This window comes from Vitis vinifera, chromosome 1 (genome assembly GCF_030704535.1).
Source record: "Vitis vinifera cultivar Pinot Noir 40024 chromosome 1, ASM3070453v1".
Classification (NCBI taxonomy): Eukaryota; Viridiplantae; Streptophyta; class Magnoliopsida; order Vitales; family Vitaceae; genus Vitis; species Vitis vinifera.
The window spans coordinates 7674418-7687902 of NC_081805.1; the positions used below are offsets into that span (position 1 = coordinate 7674418).

General features: G+C 32.5%; 1 protein-coding gene across 1 annotated transcript; it reads right to left on the reverse strand.

The window, feature by feature from the left end:
- Window positions 1-2419: 2419 nt before the first annotated feature.
- On the reverse strand, window positions 2420-7112 carry LOC100246465 (protein neprosin). Its single transcript, XM_059739677.1, has 7 exons — window positions 6234-7112; window positions 6023-6109; window positions 5686-5898; window positions 4742-4906; window positions 4183-4236; window positions 3948-4094; window positions 2420-3080 (listed from the first exon to the last, which is right to left on the reverse strand). The coding sequence occupies exons 1-7, from the start codon at window positions 6597-6599 to the stop codon at window positions 2703-2705; spliced, it is 1410 nt and encodes a 469-aa protein (XP_059595660.1). The 5' UTR covers window positions 6600-7112; the 3' UTR covers window positions 2420-2702.
- Between the last annotated feature and the right edge of the window lie 6373 nt (window positions 7113-13485).

The window sequence follows — 13485 nt, forward strand, 5'->3', positions numbered from 1 at the left end:
TTGTTAGTGCGAAGATTAGTATGAAAATGATAATCACATTTCTTCGTTATTTTTGGATGCTAGCGCAGTGCTACTTGGTTAAGAAAATGATTTTCATATGTTGAGACGTACAATGCCCATAAGAGGATTTAGGATCTAGTTTGGCGGTGTGAATTAAAAATAAATTTTGATTTTTTTTTAAAAAAAAACATGTTTTTAAAAAAATCATAGCACTGTTTGACCGTAAAACAATTTTTTGAAGCATAAAATCAATTTTAAAGAGTAAGCAGAAATTGTTTTTACCTATAAAAGGGCATGAAGAAATTAAAAATAAAATAAAATTAAAAAGTGACAATATAATTTTCATTTCCTACTCATCAACCAATATGATCTCTCTTTGATTCTTACGCGTTTTTCTAAAAATTTTCTAACTTCTTTAAACTTTCTCATCGAGTAGATGGATTTTAAAGACACTTGATATCTTAGATTTATTAATTTTTAAAAATATAAAAATTGATTCAATTATTTGGTTGGATTATTACTAAAACGTAATGATCAAAATTCATCTAGAATGATTTTATCAATTTCTCTTATATGTATAATAATTATTTTTTATTTAATTAATATTACAAAGTCATCAAACTCAATAAAATCCAAAATATCATTGTTGTTTTTCTTAAGCATAGAATTATATTTTTGCTCAAAAAATAACTTTAAATTAAGTAAAACTTATATTCATTTTGTTAATAAATCTATTAATTTTAAAAAATAATATGACCCTCAAATCAATTACCACTTAATATTTCTATACTAAAACTAGTTCGGAATGATACTATTATTTACTTTATTTAGCTCAATTACTATTAGAAATTTAGGTACTAAAACTAGTCCAGAATTATACTCTTGTTTATCTTCTATACATAATTGTAATTTTATGAATTTTTTCACTAAATAAATGGACTCAAAATTAACTTGTCTTTAATGTTTTAGATTTATTAATATATCTAGCAGTTTTTAAAAATAATTTAAAAAAATTAAACTAATCTAATTAATTATGAATTGAATTAAAATTAGCCCATTTATAAATCAACAGTAAATGTGTACATGTAAAAAAACTTAGTTATTTATATATTAAAAAATAAATCTTAATTATTTAAAATTTTATTTTAAATAAAATATTATTAGTCATTATTATTTTAAAATTATTATCATTCATTTTTAATAAAAAAAATCAAATTATATTTTTACAAAGATGTTAATATCCATATTTTATATTATATATATTAAAATAGTATTATATTTTAATAAAAAATTATTTTCTATTTTATTCAAAATTATTTTTAATCATAAAACAGTTTTTTTTTTTTGTAAGATTTGAATTAAATTTAATTAATATTATATAAATTGAATTATGAATTTTTTTTACAAAATTAAAGAAAAAAAAACTAAAATTTATTTATGCAAATAAGTTTTTTTCTCTCTCTTCAAAATGTCATTTTGAAATAATTTGCCAAATATATATATTTTTAAAATAATAATAATAATAAAATATCTTTCTTTCCCTTCCTTTTTTTTTTTTTGTTTAACTTAAAAATAATTTTAAAAAAAACAAGCAAACAAGCAAATAACCTTAGAATGCCTCTTATTTCCATAAACATTGAGGTTTGTGAATATGACACAGTTTACACCATGGATTAGATTACTAGTGACAGAATGACCTTGTGGAAAAAACAATCCTCTTGGGTGACCATGCCCTTTGATTTTCCAGAAGAAGCTTCAAAAGACTTGAGATGAAAATGATAAGATGGGTAAAGACTTGTTATAATCAGTCTTAGTTGTATTAAGCTGTTGGGAATCCAAAACATTAAATCTTAGTTTGAAATTGCATATTTGAATTTAAGGGATACCGTGGACTCCAAGAAAAAGATACGATGGAACGTGGCATCAGTGCTTTTTTATATTACTCTTACTCCTGATTACTTTTTGGGGTTCAGACCTTGAAGTCAGATTCATTTCGTCTTAATTTTTTATAGGATTACTCCCACTTTAGTAGATATGTTTTGTATCCATGCCATGCCCCACTGACTCAATCTAAAAATACTTAAGTAATTAAGTCCAGAAAACACTTAAGACAAGTCAATTTGTAGACTAGTGCCCAAAGTGTTGCAGAATATAAAGTTATGAAGACAAGTATCCACCATTTTTTCCGCTAGCTCCAGCTGGAAAGAAAGACTAAGACTTTTGGTATTGAACAGGACATATATGGGTGTGCTCGAGGCAGGGCATTCAATTTTAGAGTTGATGCGACTTTTAATTAAGACAGTGGTTAGAGGTATATGTTTTTGTGACTGTAGGGGGTGTGGTCCCCCAATTCAATGCCCTCTCCATTTCCTTGCTAATAAAATTGACCCCCAAACCATACATCGAGGCCAAGGCCCAATTCAAAATCACAAACCATACTATATTCACTATTTCTTTTTTTTTTTTTTGTCCCAAATTTACACAACTCCCTAAAGGTGGTATAATTAATGGATCACCTGTTAGATTTTAAAAAGGAAAAAAAAATTGATTAAGAAACAAAAATAAATATAAGAATAGCCCAAGCTCGAAGAATCGATCTCGAGAGGAAACCCAAATCACCCCAAGAAAAAAAAAACTTACAAAAAGAAAGCTTTCCGCCCATGTACCTTGGTTTGAATCTTGATTCTTGATTCTTGATCCCTTTAGGGACATCTCACGTTTCTTCCGGGACCTCCGTAGTAAAAATAATTCCCCCACACATTGTTAATCCCTCCTTGGATGTCGTAGCAACTCGGATGGTCGGCCAAGACTCGGAGATTAGATAATGGGATCAAGCTATTATCCCAATCCACGACCTGCAAGTTCCGGAAATAAGAGGCTTTTCCGAAACCCTCTCCGGCGAAATGCCCACTTCCCATTTGCGTGGATGTGTGGAAGCCTGATGGCCTTGTGTTCACTACTTCTCCTCCGTATTGCACCATGCTCGCATGATTTCTCAGGTGTGTGAACAAGAACGACGGCCAGTAACCCACCAGCACGCCCGACCCGAATTCCAGCCACCAATTCCCATGCTTCGGATCCTACGACCCGACAGAAATTGAATTTTAGGATTACGTTTGCAAAAATTATAACAAAAGAAATCGGAAATTTTAGCGTATAATTAAAGGTTGGAAAAAGGTAAAGGAGTCAGGAACGCTTTTGCTTGGAAAGGAAGAGAGAATCTTGCACAGCACAAAAGAAAGCATGAGAGGGTTGATATGGTTATTCTATGAGAGTATCAGTGCACGCGTGTAATGTTCCGAGGTGGCGCATGTTAGTCTAAACATGGATCGTCCCCCTTTAGAACTTAGAACTTCACTGTGCTAGTGGTGCATCTAAATATGTGTGGAGGGCCCGCCCCGGCCGTCCGATTCGATGACTTTGGGCGTAAATATTCACTTGCTTGATGAAGCGTATTAAGCAATCGGATGGTCCTGTGTTACCAGCGACCATCAAAACTTTTTGTCCACGTCTAGGATGTAGGCGGGACCCAGAAATTGATGGTCGTGTAGCTTGGATTACAATAAAATCCATGCGCAAAGGGGGTTTAGTGATGTATGAGTAATGACTAATGAGTATGACTCCCCACTCTTGTTTCTCAAGCCGTGCCAACAAAACTTTACCAAATAACGGTAAAAACTGTCCATACTTCCATCATGTTAATACAACAAAAACCGTGTTTTCTACTTCACTCCTTTCTTCCTTTCTTTCCTGGAAAATTCGTCCTCAAAATAACTTAATTTCTTAAGCATTTCGTTTCACATAAATCTTTATATCATAAAAACCTAATCTACGTAATAATATATACAATGGTCAAAAGAAAGAAAGAAAGGAAGTGCATGATAAAATTGCTCTATCGAACACAGTAAGCTGATAAAAAACGAAGAGGGCAAAAAAAATTGAAGTACCTTCCAGACCAGTAGGCTGATATCGAATTGTCCACCTTTGTATGACGAGGTTGGAGAGATGGCAGCCCCAATTGCAATCCTATTGTTGGTCTGAACAAAGCCTGAGCATAGCAGATTGTAGCATCCAGTGGCTTGATATGCATCAGTCTGTATATATTAATAAAATCACTCTTATTTTCCTGAAATGAAGGGAAAGGAAGGGAAAGGAAAGAAGCTAAAAAATGATTCCACTTACAGTCCAGTAAGTAAAGAACCTAGGATAGTTGTCCCCATAGAGTTCTGGACTAACCTGCAGAAAAATAAATGAATTGGCATCTATGGCTACAATACAAAAATTCAATGAAATCAAGAGGTGGTTGAGCTGTAATAACTGCTCTTAATGAGAAAAATAAATATCCATCTTGATGTGTTTTGACAAAGCAATCTAAATTAAAAGCCTTTCCAGAGAAGTCATGGTATTGACATTATGATACTAGAATTTCACTTGGTTTCGCAAACTGGCAAGCTTCAGCATAAAGCTCATCTACTAAAATAATTCCATGGAATCCATTTGGAAGGAAAAGGTAAAATTTTATGGCTACTTTTTTCTTTTTCTTTTATCATGAGGTATAATTGGAACTCATGGTACCCACTATCCAGCTGATACTAACAATGGTAAAGCTTAAGGCTTGGCGTAGAGGTAGGGCTTGTGGAGGGTTTCTCATGTATTCTCCAGTTCAAGTTCAAAATTGAAATAACTCGAGTAAGCTTTCCTTTCTAGGAGAAAAATCAATATCAGAAGAGCAAGAACATGCCTGCCAGCCAGCTTCAATGGTGTTGAGATCATCACCGAATGAACCGGAGATGACCCACATTTGTGATAAGCTGAATTCATATTGATTAGCCACCCGGGGTGCCCACACATTTATGCTGGCCTTTGCTCCATAGTACTGATCTCCAGTCACATACCCAACTGCATGCTGTAACACAAACGTTCAAAGAAAAAGAAAGAAGACAATTAATATGTGACATGACAATAATTCAGACATCTAGGAACACACAGCTATACAATTAAATTCTGATGCCTGGTGATTTTTATTTTTCGACCTCATATAGTTTCATATGGGAAGCCGCTGAATTTAATGATTTTTTTTTTCTTCTTCTCTCTTTTTTTGAAATGAGTGAAGCTGCTTCAAGCAGAGAAACCATGAAAGTCTGCAATTACTATAAACAGGACTGTGATGTGTATTTAATGAATGAAGTAAAGAACACCCAGCGACTAAAATTTCCTATTTTGTTCAAGAAGGACAAGAACATAAATTTTTCTTGGTGATACTCTGAGCCATGATATTTTAGTTTCTATATTTCCTTAATTTTTGTGCAAAGGAAATTGGTTTTGAATGATGAAAGATAGAGTTTGTTGCCCATGAGATTTTGACAGTTCATGAAAGACCGGGAATTTTAGTTAATTTTGATTGAATAGGAGTATCAAACTTGGAAAATGAGAAATTCAAGGATAGTAGCAATCAAACTGGATTCATTTTCAAATTCAAAACACATGCATAAAAAAGATGAGAACCAGTTCTTTCTTTGCTCAATCCTTCTTTCATTGGTATGCTTAAGAACAGACAATTATCAAAACTTATATTCCATTTTCTTTAGTCGGTTGCTTCTGGGATGTTTGGTTAAATTTCAGAGTTCTCTAGGAAAAATTTTCTGGGTTTTCCTATGTTTTCTGTAGTTTTTTTCAAACACTAACCTCATGGCCATTGCTGGAGGAGTCTCTTCTAACATGTCGCCTTACTTTTCTTCCAAATCTTCCAATAGAGCTCGCTCTTAAAACATCTTCTTCAGTTGTTCTTCGGATTGGAATTGTCCCTTCTGGACACGACTCACCAGAAAAACTCCATAGCTGAAAATCTTCTGATACTGCACCTGTTGGGTTATGGCCTTTCGGTCTCTCCGGTGGATCCTGCAATCAAGACAGAAATGAACACTTGCTGCTCGAATTCCCATGTACAGCTCTAAAATGAGAATTCCAAAACCTAAAGAAAAAGAAAAGAATCAAAATTGGTCGGGAAGAAAAACTGAATTACCAATGGTTTCTGTCCTTTTAATTGTGGATGATCAAAAGCTGGTTGCAGATGAGATAGAACACAATCAATCAGATCACCATCAGGACTCTAAGCAATAGAAAGAAAAAGAAACATTAACGAACAGCGGAAAAAACCCAAAGCAAAAACAGAGGAAGATGAAACAGAAAGCTTGTAGAAAAGGAAAAGCATCATTGTAGAGCAAGGAAAGTACCTGAATTGTCTTGACGGCAGGCTTATTGATCTTCAGGAGATGGTCTCTTATTATCTTCAACTTCTCTAACTCCTCCCCAGGCCGGAATGTTTGATTGGCTGGGCGGTCGGTTTCGGAGGAATGGACTGAACAGACGGAGGAAGCAACAAGAAGAAAAGATACAAAAATGGGAATGATTGGGGAGATCTTGCAGTAGCTAGAAGCCATGTTTGAGGAAATTGTTTGTGTTGTTTCTTCTGCTAAACCTGTTTGTGGCTGTGTACATTGGTGTTGTCTTCTTCTGTGATCAAAATAATACCATTTATTCCTAGTCTTTGTCCATGGAGCCATATCTCCCACCAAATCCATCCAACACAAAACAACCATTCTAAGAAACCCAATTCACTCTCTCACCATTTCCAAAGCTTCAAAGCCTCAAAATAACAAACACCTTCCTTCTATTTTTCTTTCTATCTCTTTCTCTCTCCCTCTCTCTCTCTCACACACACAGAGATAGCTTCTAAAACCTTGGTTTTATCTTCTGACACCTTGAGTTCCCAGGCACGAGCTGATTAAAAAACAGGCGAATGGGCTGGTTCTTTTAGAGTTTTACCCATGTGGGTGCGGAGAAATAAATACTGGGTAGTGATCAAATCATGCCCAATTTTTAAAACTTGGAAAAATAAAAGAAGGTTTGGGAGAGAGAAGGAGAGGTTTGGGAGAGAGAGGGTGTTTCCAGTCTCCAATACATGGACTGAAAACTTTAGCTTTTGTGCTAATTTTATAGGGCAAAATGGTACTGATTTCTGTTATTCTTTACTTTGGTTCTGAGGACAGATAGGAATTACACTCGATTCTGGGTTTCCAAAGTTCTTTTCTTTGGGTGTTCCCTTTCTCACTTCCCTAGATGTTCCTTGTGTCAGCTCTTCTGTTTCATCTTTCATTTTACCTCTATTTTATTTAACAAACCAAAGCTAACCCACTTAGATTTCTCTAAAATTGCTTTTGCCCACTTAAATTTTCCGGATTTGAATTGGATATATCATCCAAAAAATGATGGGCTGTTTCCGATATTACAGTAGTGGGGTAGTGGATTGCTGGAAACTTTTCTATCCGGTGGGGCACATCCATTGATAGCCTTACATATAAATAACAAACCAAGACTATCAAACACCCTAAGCATTCTGACTAACTGGAACTTTAACCCTGTACCAAACCTTTTTAAGCTGTCGTTTTCGTGGAATTAATCTATTTTCTTATTGTGTTGGGCCTGCTGGAGTTGTCACGCGCACCTGCTTATCTCCACTGCATGCATCTTCACACGCCCATGCATGTTTTTCCCTCTCAACACTTTGTTTCTAACTTATATTTAGGCCACCAACCCGTTTTATTTTTTATTTTTTCTTCTTTATTTGCTCTTCCCCTTTTCATTTTCAATGTCTTCCTCTCCTCGTGTTTTCCATTGGGTCTATCAAACAAATCTAATCAAAAAGTGCATTTGAGTTTAGCAAATTCGGTTTTCAAGCTAAAAGGTGTGAGATTGATTAACTAATAATTAACAAACAAAATTAGAATTGAGCTGTTAAGATCATTTTTGGAAATTGTTTTAAAAAATAGTTTTATTTTCTAAAAAATAATTATGTAAACACAAAAAATGATCGAAATTAAAGCACTATAATAAGTTATTTATAAAAAATATAGAAAAATGAAAAATCGTGGTGTGCGCCTGGAGATGTAACTTCTATACTGTGGCTCGTCACAGCTCTGAATTCTATCATGGACCAACATTCCAAAAGCAGGGCTTTGCATGAGTCCTTACATAGCAGAGGCAAAATGACATCAAATGGTTACAGATTGTCCCAAACAAAAGCCCATGGTTTGAAGCCATGATGTCACGTTCAAAGGCAAGTGATGTCACTGAATTTGCACGAATTTCACTCTTCTTTTTATTTATTTATTTATTTTTTGGCCCCTTCCCAATTCTTGGGTACGATGCCTTCAATATTTTATGTCATCATCTGAATTAGGTATTTTAGTACTAAAATTTTAAATTATTGAACTAGTCATGCATAACGTGGACCTGCGAGAGCGCTAAGTCTGGGCCTCTGCCTTTCCTGGTATTCCTTACCCGTCTTTTTAGGGCTCTGGCAATGATGCTAGCTACTTCCCCGGCAGCCCCTTTTGTTTTTTTTTAATATTACGTGTATATTTTACTTGTTTTCTGCCACTTGTGAAAGGCCAACCCCTGTTTCCGCTCACCCTCAACCTCACCCTCACCCTCGCCCCCACCCACATCTTGCAGCAAATAATTTGGAAAGCTTCCAGGAAATTTGGCCCACATGCTGTCGCTCCCAATTCAATTGCCTCAAGACACCATGCCTATGAGAATAAGAGTATATGAATTATTTCTATCATTTTTTCTTTCGTTATAAAATTAAATATATTTGCAAAAGAATCTGTTTGGAGAACAATGTTGAAAGATAACACGAATATGGTAAGAGTATGCCTTTTAGCGCAAGGTCTTTAAATGCACGGAAACAAACTGGTCTTAGTCTAAGACCTTGAAAGTGGCTCCTTGCAGCGTCTAGTTGTAAGTAAAGTGAGCGCCCAGGATACCCCACATCAACAGAAGCTGCCATGCTCAGAGTTTGGTCTCCTGGTAGGTGGAGACCACCAGGGCATGGCCGCACTGATTATTATGGGTGTGCAGAAGGGTTTAATAACAACCAGTGTCTTGCTAATAAATGTCTTTTGTTTATTATTGTGGAAACAAGTAAACCATGCTAATATTCCTCTGTTAACTGATGGGGTTGAAAGGCTGCTAAAGCCAAGCCATTCTTGCTTTATGAAGGGGAGGCATAACATGCAAATATTCGAAAAGAAAAAGCTATAGGTTTATAAGTAGAAGACCATATGATTAGCTCCAAATAAAAGGTATAACCAAAACTCCTGCGCATTGAGTGGCCAGCCCATGCGTGTGCTGTTGAAATTCATATTGCCTTTTCTCTTAATCCAGCCCCTTCAATTATCATCTATTTCTGATTTTAATTTTCTTAATCTTATACCTGTGGAATGCATATTTTTATCATTTCTTTTTCTTGCTTTTCATGGTCTTTAGCCTTTCGAAAGAGCAAATAATTTTGTACATATGTATAAGAGTTTTTAAAAACAAAGTGAAATGGAAAAGTTTTTACAAGTTGTTTTCATCTGTTCTTTAAAAAATAAAAGAAAAATATAATTTTTTTTAAATAATAATAATAAAAATTAAATTAAATTAAATATCATTCGTTTTTTCTCTCGCAAAAAAAAATCTTTAAATATGAATTTCTTTTAAATTGCTAGAAATTTTTTTCATTAAGCAAACAAAATTTAAATCAGACTATACTTGATACAAAAAATTATTAATTTTTATAAATAATTTGAAACTCAAAAATTCGTTTAATTAGTTCTAAAAAGTCAAGGAATTCAATAAGTGATAGACCAAAATTTATTTTGAATCATTTTGCTAGATTCTTTTTTCCATATATTACATTTTTTTCAAAAAAAATTCACTAAACAAATAACCTCTAAATCAAGTAAAATTTAATGCACTGGATTCATTAATGAGTTTAATCATTTTCAAAAATAATTTAAAACTCCAATAATAAACACATTAATATTATAATTTATAAATAAAAATTAGTTCATAATAACTATATTATTTCTTTTCTACACATAATTATATTTTTATAGATTCTATCATTAGATAAATGAACTTTGAACCAAGTGACACTTTGGTATTGTTTGTTTTTTTTTAACTTTTTGATGAAAACAACTTGTTTTCAAATTAAATTTTTTTTTTTTTGTTAATTTATTACTTATTTCTTAAATTTTTATCGAATATAAAAAATCAAAATATTTGACTTTTTTTTAATACTAAAAGTAACATGTTGGTTTTTATTTATTTATAAATACTCAATAGAAATAAAATATTAAAAAACTAATCAATTTAATACTTAACATTATTAAACATTATTTAATTTTAAGTTTTATTTAGAATTAAGTAGAACAAACAAACACCACATTTATATTGAATTTATTAATTAATTTAATAATTTTTAAAAATAATTTGAAAAATAAAAAATAGATGTAATCACTACAAAAAATAATAAATTAAAACTTACATATAACCAGTCATGACTTCACTATTTCTTCTATACATACGATTATATTTTTTTTGAATTTTTTTCACTAGGTAAATAGATTCTAAATCAAGGATGAGATTAATAATTTTAATTTTTTTAATAAATTGTAGATTAAGTTAAAGCACTCTAGAATACTATGTTAATAATTGAGTATTAAATGTATGCATGTAATGACTAGGTATATAGATTCTAAATCAAGGAAGACAGAGATTAATAATTTTAATTTTTTTTAATAAATTGTAGATTAAGTTAAAGCATTCTAGAATACTATGTTAATAATTGAGTATTAAATGTATGCATGCATGTAATGAAAAACTTGCCTTATTTATATATTAAAAAATAAATTTTATTCGTTATTCATTTTTAATAAAATATTATTAAAATTTATTATTATTCTTTTAAAAAAATTAATTATGTCTTATTAAGATGTTAATATCTATAAATTTTTAATCTATACCAAATAGTATTTTTTTTTTATAGAAATATAATTTATGATTTTTTTATAATATTACTATTCATGTTTTACTAATTATTCTTTAATTTATTTGTAATTAAAAATTATTTTTAATTAATTTAATTAATATAACATAAATTGAATTTGTATTGTTTTTACAAAATCAAAATAGAAACATTATTTTTAAAATACCTATCCAAACATTTTTATTTTTATTTTTTAAAAAAAACTTGCAAAACATCTTTATTTTTGCAAAAAAAAAAAAAAAATGCAAAACAAATGGGATTAAAGTATAAAAGATAAAACAATATATAAAAAGATGAAATTGACATAAAGAGGTTAGATAAAAATACAATATAAATGAATAAGTTAGGAATTGCCATTTGTAATAATATTATTGTTACTATAAATAAGTATTAATTTTAGGATCAAAACTGAAATTATTATAAATGTCAAAATTAAATTCAGAAGATAACTGAAAACTTAAATCTGAAATTTTAATCTCTTAAATTCACAAGTCAAAAAATGGGAGCAACTAGTGCGCTTTTGACCACTGTTATATGCACCTTTTTTTCCTTTAAAGTAAATGCTTTTTCGGGATTACTTCTAGAATCCATTGAATAATGTACTATGTATTCTTCCCCCCACTTCCCTTCCTTTCCCTTTTTTTTTTAATTAATTATTATTATTAAAAAAAAAAAAAAAAAAAAAGGATGATGTGCTATGCATTCTTCCCTTGGTATATAAAAGGGGATGTATGTAGTATTATCTTTTTAAAAGGGGTATAATAAATTATACCGCATATTCTGACTAAAAGAAATTATTTCCTAGCAAGTATTTAAAAAAAAAAAAAGTCTTCCTGAGTTTAAGGCAATAAGATGAAAGTGAGGCATATAAAGGAAAAGGAAACAGAAAGAGTGTTAAAGTATTGGGTGTATGTTAATGGATGGACAATTCAGACTGAGGGCCAAAGTTGCCCTTTTTTGCATTGACTCTAGAAGATGAGTTGAATGAAAATGGTATGGTCACTTCAAATAGATTTTTCTTTGAGATCATCACTTCAATGTGAACTCAACACATTATGGCTCCTTCATAACCCAAATTAATTTTTTTTTTCTTTTTTTTGGGTTTTGTCGGCGGACCGACCTATCCAATAACATACTGACTCAGTCATTCATAGCCCGGATGGGTCCTGGCTAAATCCCCCAAAAGGAAAAGCAGTTGAGAGCCAATTGACCATTCTCCATTTCTCCCATTGGTCTCCAAAACCAGTTGACTACAGCTCTTTGATCCTAGACAACTTGATTAAGACCCAAAGCCCCACAACAAGAACCAAAGATAAGCTTTTTCAGAGGATCATTTCCTTGGAAACTTTGAAAGGAATGAGCAACAAAGAATGTGAAAGAGAGCATGAGGTTCAACACCACATTTAGTGGGGGCATGGATTTTCAAAGCCTTCCTAAGGAAATAAGCGACCACCAATTCATCGTAATGATGACATAGTTGTAATTTATTGACTTAAATTCTAACTGTGGCCAGCCTTTCTGGTGGGCTTGACCCTTCATTAAGTTTAGCATAACTATCAGATCCCACATAGATAGTGTGTCCACAAGCAATGTCATAAACATCAATGGAGAGAAGCTTCGTATTTAAGAAGATTTAAGATAGAAAATTTGGAATCTTTTCAACTATTTACTTAAGAGTGGAATAGTATTTGCAGAAACAAACAAACACAGAATAGATGTGAAACAAACACAGAATAAAGTGTAAAAAAAAAAGGGAAATGAATGAACAGGCTATTGTATCAAAGATACCCTTTAGATTGTATTATATGGGTTAGAGAACGACATCCAAGCATATCACTTTGGAATAATAGTTAAAAAGTAGAATAATAGTAAAGAGCATTCCACTTAAAAAAACCCCACATAAAAAGAAGAGAATAGAATCATGAGAAAGAATGGTAGTAGTTTTGAGTTGAGATGATGGGTTCACAACCAGTGCTGGGACTACCCAGTTATCAGGAAGGAAGGAAGGAATGAATGAATCCTTCACAAATTTGTACACGACTCCAATAAGAATGAGAATGGGAATAGCTAGCCAGATTCTCTCTCTCGGTCTTTCTCCAGTCCACAAAATATGGTTTATTAATTTGATAGTACTCTCTCTCTCTCTCTCTATCTGTGCGTATGATATTAAAATAGAAAAGGCTCTTAAAAAGAGGGGAAAAGAAGAGATTAAAGGCTTCTGAGCATGGAATAGTGATGTTAAGCAATGATTGTGTCTCTAAGAGGCCTGGCCAGCTTTGTTAGGCAAATGAGAATTGAAGTGAATGCCTAAAGGTTTTCCAAGGGGACATGGCCATGGAAAGATGTCGTTTGACCAGCCCCCACGTCCCAAAGTGGGGAGATTTGCCTAAACCCATGATTTAGAAGAGTGGGGGGAGGGGACTTGTTGAGGAAAAGAATGTTTCTCTACCCACTTTCTTCTTTTGGTGTGTGTGGGGTGTGGCATGCTTGAGGCATCATCCCATATGGGCCATCCCCCGATGCATCACCATGTGCATCATTATGATGTTGCCCCATGACTAGTACACAATGTGAAAGCCAACTCTTCAATTTGCTTGCCTTGGGGTGGA

Coding starts and splice junctions, on each gene's coding strand:
- LOC100246465 (XM_059739677.1), bottom strand. CDS start 6,599: ATGGTTGTTTTGTGTTGGATGGATTTGGTGGGAGATATGGCTCCATGG. Junction 6,110..6,233: donor CTGCCGTCAAGACAATTCAG/GTACTTTCCTTG, acceptor TCTATTGCTTAG/AGTCCTGATGGTGATCTGAT. Junction 4,095..4,182: donor GGTTCTTTACTTACTGGACT/GTAAGTGGAATC, acceptor TAATATATACAG/ACTGATGCATATCAAGCCAC.